The following is a 17215-nucleotide window of genomic DNA, read 5'->3' on the forward strand; positions in this document are numbered from 1 at the left end:
CCTGGCCAGCCAGTATTGCCTGTGGCCTGAGTCTTGGCTGAGCCTACCTTGGAGGTATGGGACACAGTGCGAAGGAAGCACGGGTTCCATTTGTCAAGGGACAGCCCAGCTGCTCAGAGGGTAGATCCAGCATTCATTTACTACCTGGACTTCAGGTAATAAACACACAGCTTTGGAGGACTTACCACGGAGACAGGGTCCATGGCCTCCTGCTTGACAGGGACTGGATCGAACATGAGCATTCTTTTTGTTAAGCCTTCTAGGGTGCTCTGGTGGGTGAGGCCTAGAAAACAAAGCAAGGTGTCTGTGTAAGTCCTGAGGCCACATCAACTAGCAAATATAAAACATCATCCCGTCCTTTGTCCGCTCCCTATCTTCTCCCCTACCCCTGGAACGGCCAGAAATGTTTTCATTACCTACAAAAGATGCCAGGAAGTATAATCAAAACCAGGCACCATGGTGAGGGTCATGAGAGCCAACTGATTTTCTGACTCAAATATGTCAACCCCGGTATCTCTGGTGTGGTGTTTACAGTCCAAACCCTCGTGGCCAGAGAGCCTGCTCAGAATCGGGGTACAACTCAATAGATGTGGTATTACACCTGCAGTTAAACACCTCATCTTTCCCCCTTATGTTCATTATAGAGAAACCAGAGATATGGTGACAAGCAGAAAGAAAAAAACAGAAGCCACCATACCATTAATAGTACCCCTTTTTCATGACTTCATGGACATTGGAAATGAAATGGTCCAAGGGGGAGGATTCTGCCCATCCTACCTAAGTAGACAATTTCCTTTCTATTAGAATAATTTTCTAAGGGCCATGAAAACAATCTAACACATAAAAAGTGCTCCTAGAAGGGCACTTCAAGAATAAGCATTTCACAAGGAATCCTAAGTATAAATTAAGGTGAAGAGAATTCAATCTCAGTTACATTTAAAATGATCATTTTGAGACCAACAGAATGTTTTGGAAAAGCTCAGTGGTAGAGCAGGCTTAACATGTTCTCTCTTGCACCACCACCATCACCAAAAGAAAGCATACTATATGTGCAAGTATGTATAGATGTACGTATATCACCCAATAATTCTTCAGAAAGTTTACAAGTCAGCAAAGGATCTGTATGTTAGTGGCTCATTCCCGTAATCCTAAATTATCAGGAGGCTGAGGTCCAAGGATAGCAGTTTAAAGCCAGCCCAGACAGAAATATCTGGGAGACTCTTCACCTCCAGTTAGCCAGCAAGAATGGAAGGGTGACTCAAGTGGCCCAAAGCACTAGCTTTGAGTGAAAAAGCCAGGCAAGTGCTCAAGCCCTAGTACTGACATGCCACGCATGCGCTCACACATACCCATTAACTAAGGGAATGCAAGAGGCTACAAGTAGACTTTGCTGTGTGCAGTGGTGAAAAATTAGGAGCAAACTGTGTGTAAAATAAACGGAGAAGTTAAACTGATCTGTTCATACCTAGGCACAATGACTTTGGTGTGGAATCCTACTTCAAAGACAGACAGGGAAATGAGTACAGAATAAGGATGTATGCTGCACTCTCACTGAAAAAAAAGAGCTAAGGTTAAAAGAGCTTTGGCCTGAGGCAGTCTTTATCATCTGGGCTCTGTAGGGTGATGAAGTTCTAGACAGAGCTCAACCTAACAAAGCTCAAGACTTCACTCCATGATTTCCAGTATTCCAGCTGCAAGATAAAAATCCTCCAGTCTGAGTTTTCTATGGGTTACACATTAAGGATCTTCAAGCACTATTTTAGGAGTACCATGTGGTTTCTGAGAGTTTTGTCCACAACTTAATCTGAAAGATGACTTCAGAATCACATTTTCCTACACGGCAGGCTGCATTATAATCTGCAAGCACAATTTAATACCAGACTGCTCAAATCCATGGTGATGTATCCAATAGCCAGTGAAAAAAGGATGATTTCAGAATGAAGGATGAAAACCCTTTTGTGTCTTGTGATCAATTTATTACTAAGTAGTCCCAGCCTAGCAGCTGCATAGACAACAAAGCCTAGAGGAACTGAGTCCAAGATCCATACAGGACAATCCACAAGAAAGGTGAGATCTCCTGCTTATAAACAAAATCTTTCACCCAGTTACCTTATACAGACCAGTGAGACCACAGCCTCCACCAACACATCCTACTCCTGGATTGGCTCTCACAGATTTCTGATAACCACTCAAGTTATCTTGATGTGAATCTTTCTTAAAAATAAATAAGGCACATCCATTCTCTAACAAACAAGGCTTGAGACTTGGTCTTAAGACTTTACAGACTGGCCAGCAGGCCAAAGGCCACACAGATTTCCCTTACCTTGGCTGCTCCTCAAGGTTTTGGGATGATTAAAGCAGATTTTAAAAGCAAAACAAGTTGGGCTTCAGTAGTTCATGCATGTAATCCTAACTACTCAGGAGCCTGAAATTTGAGGATCATAGTTCAAACACAACAATCAGTCATGTTTTATTTATATTCAAAAATCATCTGTGGGGCCAGGAGTGTAGCCTAGTGGTAGAAGTGCTTGCCCAGCATGCACAAAGCCCTGGGTTCAATTCCTCAGTACCACAGAGAAAAAGCTGGAAATGGTGCTGTGGCTCAAGTGGCAGAGCACTAGCCTTGAGCAAAACATGTCCCAGGACAGTGCCCAGGCCCTGAGTTCAAGCCCTGGGACTGGTAAAAAAAAAAATCATCTATGTCCTATATCGAAGACTTTTATTACTGTTTATGTCTAATGACACTAATACCTTCAAAGTGCCTTTCACAGAACCGAAAAGTAGCCTTAAGTTCCAGAAGAATGAAGGTGGTTCATAAACTTGATAGCCTTTGTTGCTGGTAGGCAGCTCCAAGCCCTGGGAATATTATCATAATTTTAAAAGAATGCTAAATAAATCACAAATGCTACAGAAATCGATTATACAATTATACAACACTGGCAAGCAATCAGTAGAACCAGCAGGTGGCGCACTAAAACAGATATTAGAGCCTAGGACACAGACCTTAGACCCAAGTCTCAGGGTTGTTTTTTTTCCCCACCAATCTGTTTCAGTTGGGCTACTTTGTGTTTTATCACAGAGATGAAGAAGCCATAGGCGTTCTGGTTTTTTTCTTACTATTTTCCAATCATAAATATGTTTACACTTTAGCTCTCTGTAGCTTAGTAGAAACATTCTAAAGCTAACCAAAGTTATTTCAGGTAACAAAAAAGCATTTAAAGGAGATAGGGGAAAAAAAGGCAAAAGAGATAGGAAGGGGTTAAAAAAGGCAAGAACAACTTCTGAGTTACTGAGGTGCTTAAGAATAAATACAAGAATATCACCACTGCTGAACTAGCTTCCCATACCTGTACTATCTATACTCTTTAGCTGGGATAGCCTATAAAACTTAATTTTTCTTCAGTGAAGAAATGGATGTCTTTTACTTTCCTTCCCACTGCCACTTCTGACTTTTAAGTGTCAAAGTTAAGGGTCAGGTTTCGTCTGCAAAACGGTATGATTATATATTAAAAGCATGAGGAATCAATACATGACTTCCAACAAAGTTCTGCTTCAGGATTCTATCCAGCTGTCTGTGAGGCCCAACACAGCTGCTTCAGAAGGAAAGGGAACCAATGAGCTGCAGAGAGAGAAAGGGTAGGAGGGAAGGAGGGGAAGAGGGGGGGCAGGGTTGCCCCTCCTTCTTGCTCTTCCCATCTCCCTTCAAGCCCAAACTCTTAATTCTCAAAGGGTCCTGGCATTATCTTCCCCCATCCCAGCCCAACACCCGGGGCTCCCAATTATCTGCATCCCTCCTCAAAGCAAACCTTTGTTTCCTAGCAGACCCAGCCCAGGTGTGCAGAGAACAGCACCAGTAAGCCAGCAGCCATGACCAAGTGCGCTTTTCTCTTTCCCAAGTGTTGCCCTTCTCCCACCCTTTTCTCCCCAAAGGAACTGGGATGCAGAGGTAGGTGTGTGTGTGTGTAAGGGGCCAGGCAGGCAAGCAACCTCCCTGTAGCTAAACTTCCCTTCCTTCTGAGAACCCTTCCCTCTTCCTTGCCCATTCTTTATACAAGCTCTTCAAAAGAGCTCAGCATTATTTAATGGCATTTGCCCTGACTAGGCTCACGAGGGGCCAGGCATGTGTCTCAGAGATACAGGTTTTCACTAAAGAAAGCAAGCTGCTGGCACCTATCTAGATGTGCCGGTCTCCACACCACCCAAGGGTGTTCATTCACCTACCTTAGTCTTCTATTGTTGCTTTGAAAGGAGAAAAAAAACTTCCACAGAATATTTCCAAATCTTTGCCCCTCATAAATTTAGGTTACTTTGTTAAATGGTAAAAGTTAGTTATTTCATTTCAGATGAAAATATACATGAGCCAGTGAGCTCTGTCCTCTCCTCTCCTCTCCCGGGTGAACAAGCCACCCAATTTTACTTTCCTGCCTCCACCCATCTGCTCCACCCCATGGAGAGCTGCCAGGGCAAGTCCAACTTGTCCAAACAGGACATGGCTTCAGATAAGATTCTGCCCACACCCTGTACTGCGGAAAGACCAAGTGAAGCAATTGATTCTGCATGTAAATAAGGACAGGTGCAAAGGTAACCACCAAGCAACCCCCCAACATTTCTAGACTGGGGGTGCACAGCAGAACAAGAGTGGGGAAACTCAAACCCACAGTGAGCTGGAGTCAACTCAAGTTCAAGGGCACAACCTCCTCCTTCAGAGAAACTTTAGCAAACTCAGTCATTTCCCCAACCAAGACCACATACTTGTTTTCCTCTCTTTATGTCCAGCGACAATTTTGTTGCTTTCATTGAAAGGGGCAGGCAACCCAAGAGACACTGAAAAACACCCACAAATGTCAAGCGGCTGTGTAGATGGATCACCAGACCCCGCCTAAGCCCTCCCAGGGTACAGGGAGGCGTTATATAATCAAATCCAGAAAGGCTGTGTGAGGCCACGTGGCCTCTCATCTCCCTCAACTCTCCAGGGCTGCCCTCCCTATCACTGGAGACCCACCCCACTCCACCCTGCAGGGCCTCCACCCATGCAGCCCCACCCTGCAGGCCGTAGGAGGCTGGGAGGGAGTGGGAGGCTGGCTCAGAGCTGAGTCCAGTAGCTGTTCCTGAAAATTCCAGCGTAAGCAAGGATGGCTAGAACCTTTAAAATAATCAGAAGAACGCCACGGGGTGGAGGTGAGGCCATTCCCTTCTCCTCTCTGCACCTGGTCCTGGGAAGGCCAGATTTTGGAGATCTCTGGACCTTTAAATGCAAAGCCCACACAGCTAACAGTGCCCTCTCCCTTCAAAAGTAAACACAGCAGAAACAGAAAACCCCAGTCCTCCTCTCCCTCCTCCTCTTCAGGGTTCCTGCCTCTTAAAGGCGTCCCCCCACTCCACCATCTCCTGTTTGCCTTATTTTCTGCTTTTTCACCATGGCAACCTAAGGTCAGCAGTGAGGCCTTCCTCATCCCTTTTCTCTCCACTTCTACCATTGCCACCCAGGCCTCTAGCCTGTGTCCTTGGGAGCTTTCCCTGCTTTTCCTGGCCACTCCACCTCCATGCCCTTAGATCCTTCAAAGCAGCCAGCCCCCACCCCTTCAGCCCCTTTCCCTCGGCCTCTCAAAATCTCACAGCACAAAGGGGATCCGAAGGTTACAGTGTGCATTCAGTTCCCTGAGCTGGCTAAGCTCTTTGCCAACCAGCCATGCCCAGCTAGCCCCTCTCTAACCAGCCATGCCCCGCTAACCAGCTAAGTGCCCCCTGTGCTGGCGGCCCTTCCTCCCCCTTTCCAGCCTGAGCCTTTGTTCACTTTTGGCCCAGATGCTGGGCAACCAGTGTGGAATGCCCTCTCCCCTTCCGGCTTATCTAAATCCTCCTAACTCTTCAAAGACCAGCTCAAGGCCCTTCCCAGCCCAGCCAGGAAGCTGGCCGATCACCTCCTCCTCTTACCTAGATGCTGAGGCTGCTTTAAGTCCCCAAAGGCGGTGTCCTCCACCACCACCACCAGCGGGGCTCCAGGAGCAGAGCCCGGAGGCCTGACAGGTGCCTCATCTCATCTTAGGGTCTTCCTTCCTCTCCACCACACCCTGCCTCTCCAAAGGAGAAGAGGGAAACATTTTTGAAAACCAGACATAAGGTCCTCAGAGCCCTAGCCTCCAAAAGGCAAACAAAAAGTAAATACAAATAAGGAGGTTTACAGCCATCTTTCCCTCTGAATGCAGTGGATGGACATACGCCCCAGGTAAGAAGGAGGGATGCCGTGGAGTGGAATGCCCTCCGGCCTCTCCGAAAGCTTAGGGAGCAAAACTTCCCGCAAGAAGTCACTGCCTGACTGTGACCTGCCTGCCCAGATGCTCCAGATCACAGTCCTCACAGAATTACTCTCCACGGTTCCTATACACCACTTTTCTTTTAGACAAGTTTAGGGCCAAGGTCTCTAGTTCTATTTTAAAATTTAAGACAAAATGGGGAGAGAGAGGGGCCCAGAGGATGGAGCCCAGTTGCCTGGAACACATAGGCAGGCCCTGCAATCATCCCTCAGCACCTCAGAGAGCGATGATGATGATGATGATGATGATGATGATGATGATAAAAGAAAGTGCCAAGGTTTGAGAAGTAATGCACCCACTACCTGACGAATTTAACTGTAGCCCCTCTATACATTACCGGAACAATAAACACACACACACACACACACACACACACACACACACACACACACGGAAAAAGGAGAAGAAGGAAGAGACAACTGCAGGAAAAAAGGATGGGGTGGAAACAACAGACTCTTTTAAAAGGCCATCTTCTGTACAGCAATGCTAGCCAGGGACTAAGTGATGTCACACTTCCTGCTGGTCAGTTCCACCTTCCTGACTGGTCAGCATGAATTCTAGTCTGTGTGAGGATTGCCAGTAAAAGCTTGTGAGATGGGTGCTACCTTCCCACAATGAAATCAACCTGCCAAGATCCCGTGGGTGCTATATAAGAGAGCCAGGATTTGAACCCAAGTCATCATTGGAAAAGAAGGGAATTAAAGAGGATACCAACATCTCACCAGTGGGAGAGTGTGGGAGAATCTATTCCTAGACTGGTCCCTGGGGAATAAGGACCACAGGCGTGGGGTTTAGGGAGCCAATAGCAATGATTTTTTAACCACTCACCGTTCCCTCCCTCCTTTCTACTCCCCTTTTGGATTCAAGATCAAAAAAACCCACATTCTGCAGGTCCTGAATGAGGCTACTCTTCCTGGCCAAGGCACCTGTGACTGGTCCATAAAACTGCTAAGAAAAACTGGCAGCGTGATGGAAGTAAACACGGAAATCCTTCTAATAACTACAAAGGTGGCGGGGTCAGGTCCTCATCCCCATTTTAGAAATTAGGAAATGGAGGAACAGAGGTGAAATGAGTTGCCTGAATGTGCATTGTTGCTTGGAGCGGCAGCCAAGAACAGAAGTGATATTTCTGTCCTGAGTCTGTGAGGTGAGACCTGCTTTTCTGTGCCATGGCTCCAATCCCTGAGGTCCCAGGCAAAGAGGGGGTGTGGTATGCACACTCCTCTATGCTAAGCAGGGCCTTAGGGTGGTTCCATTGGACAATTAAGATTTCAAAATGCCTTTTCAGGTTAGATCACTGCAGACCTACTCCATCCTGTGGCACAACTCAGAATATGGATTGCACATCATTTGAGATTAGGTCTAATGAGTAGGTTCTCAATAAATAGTTGGGTGATGAATAAATAAATGGATGTCCAATGACATTTGTCATACTATCAGAAGAGCCCATAGGATTGGACGCCAAGAGTCCCACATGAGAAATTGGTCCAGAGGTCAAAGCTAGATTGGAAAACCATCTTCATTAAGTGAAAAACTTTCCAAGAGCTCTCTTGCTCAAAGAACTAAGCAGAAGAGGAACTTCAGCTTACTAATGCAAGTAGTTTGGGGGTACATGGCTAAACTTTGGAAGGTTAAGGATGTAGATAAAAGAGTAAAACTGCAGTGATTATTCTCAAAGCAAAATAGCATATAGGCTAAAGGAGAAAACCCCTCCCTCCACTTGATTTCTAGGTTGTCCTCCAGGATAGAAAACTCTGACCTCAGCCTCACCCTCACTCCACCTCTCCAGTGTAGATGTGGCCAAATTGTACTGGTCTAGGTTGAGACCAGCTGTGGACTCATCCCTTTCAAAGATTGGCAATAGCCCTGAGAATGCCTCAGCTAAGTTAGGGTGCTTAGAAAAAGCTCTTTTGGAAAGGAGAACCCGATTCCTGGAGCTCAGGGATACCAGAATGCTTGAGCTCAAGCATTCAAGTTTCCAGCCCCCTTTAATAATGGTAAATGATAATTCACAAACCTCCAGGAGCCAGTTTTGCAACAGAAATAACTTTACTATATATATACAAACACTCAGACTAAAGGATACTTACAAAACACAATTTCTTCCTTGTGCCATCCCAAGATGGTGACATTCCAGAATGAGCAGGAGCAGCTAGGCAGGGGAAGGGTAGACATACCTGGGAGGAAAACATTTCTAGTTCTGCTTCAGAAACTATCTACAGTGGCGTTTCATTTATAATTGCTAAATTTCAAGGAAGAGTTTGGGGTGGGGGCGCAGGTTACCTCCTTTAGACAAAGCTCTTCCTTATCGGGCAGGCACTGTCTGGTTTCCTGTCTCTGAGCTTGGCTGACTGCTGAAGGATGGGAGGGGGCGGGGCAGGGTGGGGGCGAGTCTCTGCCCAAGGAAGGGACAGGCCAAGCTAGAGAACACAACACAGAAGAGCATCGTCATCACAATTCTATCCCAAGTCACTTAAATAGGCATTTAGAGCAGAAGAGTATATATTAGCAAGCCAGATATCAATTCAATTGTTTTAAGACTTTAGGTTGGTTGTTTTTTAAACTGGAGCTAGAACCAAAAATAAATAAAGCTTAAACTGAAAGCTTAAACTTCCAGGATAATTCCTAGTATTGAAAGGCTAAAGTTGCTTATGTTTATTTTTTCTTAAATGCAACTGGGTATAAAAAAAACAGCAAGAAATCATGTCTACGAGAGCTACCATTTATAGCAAAGGAGCATATTTAGAAATATTAGGAAGGCAAAAAAATCTAAAGCGAAGATGAGATGGTGCAGTTAAAAATAATGACTTATGAGATTGGTCAAGAGATAAAACTATTATTCTCATTTTTAAAGAATTGCAGTAACCATCAGTATAATTTCCCTATTTATTTATTTGTGGGCCATGGGGTTTGAACTTGGTCTGGGTGCTGTCCCTGAGCTCTTCAGCTCAAGGCTACCACCCTACCCTTGAGCCAAGCCCCACTTCCCATTTTCTAGAGGTTAACTGGAGATAAGAGTCTCAGGTCCTTTTGTGCCTAAGCTGGCTTTGAACCTTGATTTTCAGATCTCAGCCTCCTGAGTAGCTAGGATCACTGGGGTGAGCCACTGTGCCCGGCTCCCCTGGACTATTTAATGCATAATTTAAAGGCTTGAGAATTGCTTTTATATTAAACCTTAACCAATCCTATTAACCAGCTTTCTCCCCATCTTATTTAAAAAGAGAAAGCCAAAATAATGGTCTACCAAATCTAGGTGGAGCACCAACTTTGGAACTAGATTCCAAAACCTGCTTCTATTGGGGTTTCTTGTGCATTTCAGGCTAAAGGCCTCTTGCTCTACTAGTTAGCTTAGTTTTAGCATGTCACTAAGCATTTCATGTTGCTTTTCCCAAGGAGGAAGGAAAACTTTCTTGCTGGTGCGTGTGTGTCTGCCAGTAATAGAGCTTGAACTCTCTCTGTTCCTTGTTTTTTCACCCAAGGCTGGCACCCTACCACTTGAGCCACAGCTCCACTTCCAGCTCTTTGGTGGTGGTTAACTGGAGATAAGAGCATCATGGACTTTCCTGCTTGGACTGACTTTGAACCATTCTCCTTCGATCTCAAATTTGAATTGCCTTATAGGTTTGAGTCACTGGTGCCTGATTATTCCCATCATTTTTCAAGGAAGTTTATCATTAGCCAACTATTTGATTGTACTCCCTCTAACAAATGTTATGCCTTCATTTTCTATATAAAGTAAAAATGTGGGATGAAATCTTCCCGACCTAACCCGGGTTTATCCACTTGAGAGTTCAGAATCTAATGTACTGTCTCAGCAAATGTTTGAATTCCATCAGAGGACACTGCAGAACATCCTTTTAGATTTTACAGAAAATCCCAAAGTAACTTTTAAAATGACACTTGCCAAAAACAAACAAAAAGAACTTCTTTGCCAATCATTTCCTTAAAACTCAAGTTTCTGAAGAATCAAGAGAAAAAATAAGGTTAGTGCAGGTTTTAAAGTTAACCCACCAACAGGGTATTAAAAAAATTGAGAGATGAAAAGTCAGTCACTATTTGTCTTCTATTTTCAAAATAAACTTTAAAAATACCCTATCATTAAATTAACCTTATTACCTTTTCTCTTTTTCCTTAAGCTTTTTATTCTTAAAATGGTTTAGAAATCACAACTAGAACATAGTAACTCTATCCTTAATAAAAGAATCCTGATATATGTGTACACACGTGTGTGCATGTACATATATATATATACAAATATATATACATTTACATATGTATCTTTGTTTAAATAATTTGCCTAAAGATTCTTCATAACATTAGTTTCTTCAGCCCAGGTCATCAAGCTGTCTGGACACTGCCTCCCAGCATGCTTTGTGCAGCCAGTGTGGAAATGAACAGAATAATGCTATGTCTTCTCTACAGTAAGATGTTAATCCTGATCCCAAACTGACAGCAGACAGGGCAAAATGCCTATCTGAAACACCTTACCCATCTTCACAGGAGGACTGCAAACACAAACAAAAGCAATCTCCCTCAGTTTTCTTTGCTACTAGACACAACATAAATTCCTTAAAATCCATGACCAAAATGTTGGGGGTGGGGGGAGGTAATAGGTATTGATTGATTTGCCCATCTAAACCCAGGAGCAAAGGCTGTATGTAAAAAAGGTTAACTGACTTCTCATTATGACATAACACAAGCATCTTAAGCAATCACTCAGTGTTCAGTGTAGAGACAAGATAACTCCCTGGGTGGGGCTATGGAGTTGAGTTGAGGGGCAGGGACCATGGTCTGGTCCAGGCTACTGATCTACCAGAAAACAGCCTGAAACAGGAAAGAGCACACATATGCCACTTGGAATGTATGACGCAAACCCCAGCCTTGAAACAAAGAACAGGAAACAGCTCTGCTGGCTGTGCTGGAGAGAAAGCACAGAGAAACATTTAGCCGGCCCTCCCTGACCCTATATTCATGAGCAGCTGGAGTTTTTTAAGACAACAACAGGGGGGTGGAGGTGTTTGTTCTATGGGTGTGAATAATAACACCAGCTTTATGCAGGGGACCTGCCCTATTTATAAATAGGAGCTGCCACATACAGTAAACATGGTAAGTGCATGTGTGACTTTTATCATATTCTGGTTGCAGAGACCCTCCAAATTAACACCAGCCTTTTTGGTTTCCTTTGTCCTTTTCTGCTCCATCCCAATGGCGACTACCCAACCCTGACCAAATCCTAGGTTAGGGTAGTAATTATTCAGTATTAACGCATCATGAGGGAAATCAAGATAAAGCTGTTAAGACTTCAGATTATAACTGAGTTACCCCACATAACTAAAACTGGACCAATTTGAAGCCTCCCTTGGTCACAGTGTACAAGGCTAAAATCCAAGGCAGGCTACATGTGGCATCTAGTGAGCAGAAGTCTTTGGTCTCTTTTTCCAGATGCAGGGGAGACCCACTGGCAGAAGACACTGTAGGTACACACACACACACACACACACACACACACACACACACACACACACACACACACCCCTCTACGGAAGGGAATTCTGTCCCTGGCACTTCATTGAATCCCCAATTCTTAGTCTGTAGGCTAGAGTGTCAGATTTTAATAGTATGTCTTTCTTTTCTTTAGTTATTGTTAATTTGCAGTCCCAGTCAAGTTATTTCTTTTTAGTCTGTTAGAATGGTTTAGTGCAGACTTTTTTTTTTTTTCTGATCACAGGTGTAAGGACTGGTGTGGAGACAGGACTACAGGTAAGAAAACAAAACAAAACAAAAACAAAAGCATCACTAGTGCCCATCGCACCAAGATTGAGTTTCAATTCAGAAACTCTGTAGTCAGGAAAATAGCTTTCTCTAAAGCTAAGGTGTTTATACCTGACAAGGCTTTGTGGTCTAAGCAGCTACTTTTTCTTTGTTGTTCTCACACTTGGATTCGTGCAAGCCAAAATATTCTTTACACCAAGTCCTTTTCTACAGGAGCTCAATCAACCAACCGCACATTAGGCTGTTTTTTCTAACAGCAGCAAACCTCACTGACTAGAAACTGGAGAATTAGTTCCTCTAGAGAGCGTAAATTAATCCTATTCCTATTCCAAGTTTCTATTAACAGCCTAAGGTCAACTAACATACCTCATGTTTCAATCCAAGGAAATCACTCGAGGATTTAAAAACAAAACAAAACAACACCAAAACAGTACTAACTAGTTTGCAGAATGTTACACATTATCCCCCCCAACCCTTAAAAAACAAGACTTCCCCAGGGTGAGACACATTATCATCCAGATGGAATTCTCTTACATAAATGATCCCCGGATTCATACATAAAACTCGAATGAACTAACCTATGCCCCCACTTGATTTTGCTTAACAACAAAGTACTAAATCTAAATGAACTCCGATTCCCACTTGATACTTTTGCCCTCACACACCAGACTCTTGTGAGACTAGAACCCGCCTGTTTAAAGTCTCTTGGGTAACATGAATGGAAATTTAAAAAGAAAGAGTTCTGTGATTCATTGCAAAATGTTTATTTTAGCGAAATACAAGGAGAACAATTCCTAATTTCCTTTTTAACCTGACTCACTTTGAATAAGTCTCATTCACATGGTCCATCTAGCAAAAAAAAAAAAAAAAAGGCAGAAAGGAGTTACTCTCTGTTATCTGCCAAGGACTCAAGCCAGGGTCAATTCCAGGTGGTCTGAGCCTGGCCATCTATGACACCCACTCCTCCGAAATCGTGGCTAGATCCCCAGGGTCCTGATCCTGGGATCCACCAGCCCCACCAACGCCACCAGGCTCCCGTCCCTGGCCCGAGGCAGTCACTGGCCCGAGGCGCTCCCCGCCACCAGCCACGCCGGAATCCTGGCTCCGGGCGCTGCGGCTGGTTCTCCGCTTGTCCCCGAGAGGGCTCGGCCAGCTCCCCCCGCCCCCCGTTCTTCTCCCACCCCCGGCCGGAGGAACCAAACTCCCTGGCAGCTCCCGACCTCCAGGATCCGGAGCGAGCGAGATGCTCCTCCAAGTCCCGGTGGCCCCAAGTTTCTTCCCCGAGGGCCCGGGAGCTTGTTCCAAGTTTGCAGGGCCGGGCGAGCAGCCGCGCGCCCAGTGCGCGCTGGAGGGCGGCGGGGGGCGCGGGCGGAGGGCGGGGAGAGGAGGGTGGGGTGGGGTGGAGGGGGCTGGAGGGGGGGTCAAGAGAGGGGAGGAGCGGGAGCGCGCGGCCTCAGCGCTACCTTTCCCCTTACTTAACAACGCGGCCGCACGCGGAGAGCGGGGAGCTTTCCGGGGGGCTTTGGAGGGAATCGGGAGGGAGGGGGCGGGCGGAGGGAGGGGGGACCACACAGGTGAACCCCCGCCCGTCCCGCACCCCGGAGTCCTCACACCGCGCCTCCCCACGACCTCTCCCTTCGGGCCGCGAACCCGGGGGTCCTCCCTCCCACTCGCCTTCCTCCGCCCCCACCCGCGGCTTCCAGGAGCCGCTGCACTATTCCCAGGGCTGCAAGCGCCCCCGCCGGCGTCCCGACCCCACTCCCGGCGCCTCTTCTTCACGGGTGGGAGCACGTAAAATGAAGCCTGGCCAAGGGCAATGGGCGGGGGGGCGAGACGGAAAGGTGAGGGAGGGGAGTCTTACTTTGCTACGCGCGGCGCCAAGCGCTGTCCACGGGAAAGAAAGGGCCGGGTCTCCGCCGCCGTGAGCCCCCCGGAGCCGGCGATGTCAGCGCTCCAGAGCGGGTGGCGGTGGCGGCCGCAGGGTCGGGACGGGCGCGCGTGCGGCGCGGTGCGCTCCGGCTCCGGCTCGGGGCTCCGCGCGGCTCCGCTCCTGGCTCGCCTCTGGCTCCTGGCACCAACTCCGGGCAGTCACATGACGCCGGCGCCGCTCGCTCTGCGAGCCTCCCGGGGCTGGCGGGGTAAGTAGAGGCTGGGACCCGGGGTGGGAGGGTCAGGGAGGGGAGAGGGAGCCGCCGCGGCCGCCCGGGCTGGGCGCGTCCCCACCCACTTGGGTGGAGGCAGCCGCCCGAGGGGTCGGCCGAGTCACTCGCGCAAACACGCACCCCGCCCTGCGCCCTTCCCCCGCCGCCCTCGCCTCCCGCGCCGCCTCCGCCCCGCCCCGCCCCGTCACCCGGGGACAGCCCGACAGTCGCTCATTATTCCCCGGAGCGGGCGCCGCCCCGCCGGCCCAACCTGTCCCGCGAGGCGCGGCGCGGCGCGGCCAGCCGCGGGGCCGGGCGTGCTCCGAGCGGCCCCCGCCCCGGCCCTCCGCCCTGGCGGCCCCCGCCCCGCCCGGAGCTTGCGCCCCGCCTCGCCAGGGCCCCGCCCGCGCGCCGCCGCCCGAGCCCAGGGGAAGGAAGGGCGGCGCTGCCGGCCGCGGGCGTCGCTCGTTCGCAGCCCCGCTGCGCTGCGTCCAAAACACACAGCCTGGGCTCCGGAGGGGGGGGCGGGGGCGGGGGACCCCGGGGCAGCTCAGGCCATCAATCACCCGCTGGGGCGGGAAGGGCGGCCCTTGGGCGCGGTGGGCAGGGCCCGGCCCAGCGGCCACCGCGAGGCCCCTCCTCGGCCGGGCGCTCCACTCCCGGAGGAAGAAAAAAAAAAAAACCCAAAACGATCGGCGGCCGGTGGAGCAGCCGACGCGCCCGGGCCGAGTCCCGAGCCAACGAGCCGCGCTGGGGCGCGCAGCGCGCGTGGGGCCACCCCGCCCCGGGACGCGCTTTCTTTGTGCGCTGGGCCCCCCTGAGCGTGTCCCCCTGCGGAGGGTGGCCAGGGTGGTAGCCCCTGGCCTTCGGGGACTTTTCTTAGAAAGCCAGGAAACCCCCCGTACACACGCCGCCACCACCCGCGCCCTAAGCATGCTACTCCCACGGCCCGGAAAACTTGCTAAACTTGGGTCTGATCCTCCCACCCAGGGCGAGGGCGCTGGCTGGCCGAGGTCCGGCCCGGCCACCTTCCCTTGCACGTGGCTGCCCCGGGGACGGAGCGCGGGCCGGCTCGGTGGCCTGCACGAGCGCCGCCGGCCACCGGAGCGACGGAAACGCGCGTCCTGGCCACACCGGGCCCACGGGAGGACTGGGTGGGTCTTGGTGCCCCAGTGCAGTGCTTTCTGAGATTTTTTTTTAAACAGCATTAATGTAATAAGGAATGCAATAAAAAAAAAGAACAAAGGACAAATTGGTTCAATTGTTAAGTCCTGTGTAATTTTTTTTTAAATCGCCCCGGCTTCGGTCTATAGCTTGTTATTGCTTCAAGATGTTGTAAAGCCTCCTCCCTTTGATGCAGTGCCGGGGCATGGTCCTTCTTACAGCGGAGGGATGCAGATAATTCCTAGCCCCTTCATGGAGCTTCACGGTGTGATACAATTAGTTACCCGGTAACCTCAAGCCGGGGGACATTGCAGGCAGTGTCAATACCACACGCACATGAAAGACCACGTGGCGGACACCCCGGGTCGAGGCGGGTTCATGTCCTGCTCCACGTGAATAACCTTTCAGAAGTGGTGAAGGGGTGAAGGTCTTGGGTGGTTTCTCTTTGTTTTTAAAGGCATGAAAAAGACAAATGAGGCAAAAGGAGAGAAAAAGTTGGATTTGTGGCCACTGGCGTTCAGAGCCATCAGTAATCACCATAAATCTGCGTGGATGGCTTTAGGTGTGTATCTGCTGAAAAACCAGTTTAGTGATGAGTGATGGAATTGTTTGCGCGGTACTGCTGGGTGCGTAGTAGGTGCTCAAAAATTATAGGTTTCTCTCCAGGGACATGTGATGATGTAATCTTGAAGCTTATAACCATGGATTCTTTTGTGTGTTGGGGGGGGTGTTATTTTGTGTTTTGCATGTGGGATATGGGTGGAAAGAAGAAGAGGAAAGTCTGCTGGAGTGAACTGTGGTGGAGGATCAGAAGGGTGGGCTTTGACCAAGAATGGGGAGAAAGAAAGCCTTTCTAGCAAGTTAAGTTAATGAGCTGTGTTCAGTGCTTGGTTGGGAGGTAGCTCCTTGGAAATGTATAAAAGTGTAAGCATTAAGTGCAGGCCTGACTCAGTGAGGAACTGTGCAAATCAGACCTGCCTGAAGTCAACCTTGATGGCTCCTGCTCCTTTGTAGGGCAGGTCTAAAGAGGCTGGGATAAATGTCTCCCTATCTATACCTTAGCCACCAGGCTAGCCCTTCCTGTGGCCACAGTGCTTTTGCATCATCTTGCTGTAACTTGGTTGGTCCAAGTGTGGAAAAGCCATGATTGCAAGGGTATAAAAAGGGCATTTTCTAAGCCAGGCACCGTGGCTCACTCCTGTAATCCTAACTACTCAGGAGGCTGAGATCTGAGGATCAAGATTCAAAGCCAGCCTGGGCACCAAAGGACCTGATACTCTTTTTTTTTTTTTTTTTTTTTGCCAGTCCTGGGCTTGAGCTCAGGGCCTGAGCACTGTCCTTGGACTTTCTCAAGGCTAGAGCTCTACCACTTGAGCCTCAGCACCACTTCCAGCTTTTTTCTATGTATGTGGTACCGAGGAATCGAATCCGGGTCTTCATGCATGCTAGGCAAGCACTTTAACCACTAGGCCAAACTCCCGGCCCCATGGACCTGATACTCTTATCTCCAATTAACCTCTAGAAAAGGAGAAGTGGGGCTTGGCTCCTGGGTAGAGCGGTAGTCTTAAGCTATGGAACTAAGGGACAACGTCCAGACCCAGGGGTAGGGTGGTAGCCTTGAGTTGAAGGGCATAGGGACAGCATCCAGGCCGAGTTCAAGCCCTGTGACTCCCCCCCCCCCAAAAAGGGCTTTTTCCAAGCTGCCACCTTACACAGGAAGGTCCCTTTAATGACTAGATTCCTTTAGGATGAAGTTCAGTCTATCCAGTCACATGAAACCTCTCCACCTTTGCCTTTGGTGTAGCAGCTTTACCCTGGCTGACA

General features: G+C 48.5%; 2 protein-coding genes across 3 annotated transcripts in view; one reads left to right on the forward strand and one right to left on the reverse strand.

Moving 5' to 3' along the window:
* Klf3 (KLF transcription factor 3) overlaps positions 1-14240 on the reverse strand; it is a 28671-nt gene extending 14431 nt beyond the window's left edge. The window contains exons 1-2 of one of the 2 annotated variants that reach the window (XM_090343716.1): positions 13948-14240; positions 186-283 (exon numbers count right to left, since the gene is read on the reverse strand). In XM_090343716.1, coding sequence (XP_090199842.1) covers positions 186-242 — 57 coding nt within the window. In that variant the 5' untranslated portion in view covers positions 243-283; positions 13948-14240. Of the gene's footprint in view, positions 1-185; positions 284-4221; positions 4381-13947 lie in introns of those variants that run through there. The other variant, XM_090343717.1, reaches the window with a different exon arrangement.
* Positions 13903-14232, forward strand: LOC150055869 (putative uncharacterized protein FLJ13197). Its single transcript, XM_090343168.1, has one exon. The coding sequence runs from the start codon at positions 13903-13905 to the stop codon at positions 14230-14232; it is 330 nt and encodes a 109-aa protein (XP_090199294.1).
* Positions 14241-17215: the final 2975 nt, after the last annotated feature.

This window comes from Megascapheus bottae, chromosome 13 (genome assembly GCF_031878675.1).
Source record: "Megascapheus bottae isolate mThoBot1 chromosome 13, mThoBot2.hap1, whole genome shotgun sequence".
Lineage (NCBI taxonomy): Eukaryota > Metazoa > Chordata > Mammalia > Rodentia > Geomyidae > Megascapheus > Megascapheus bottae.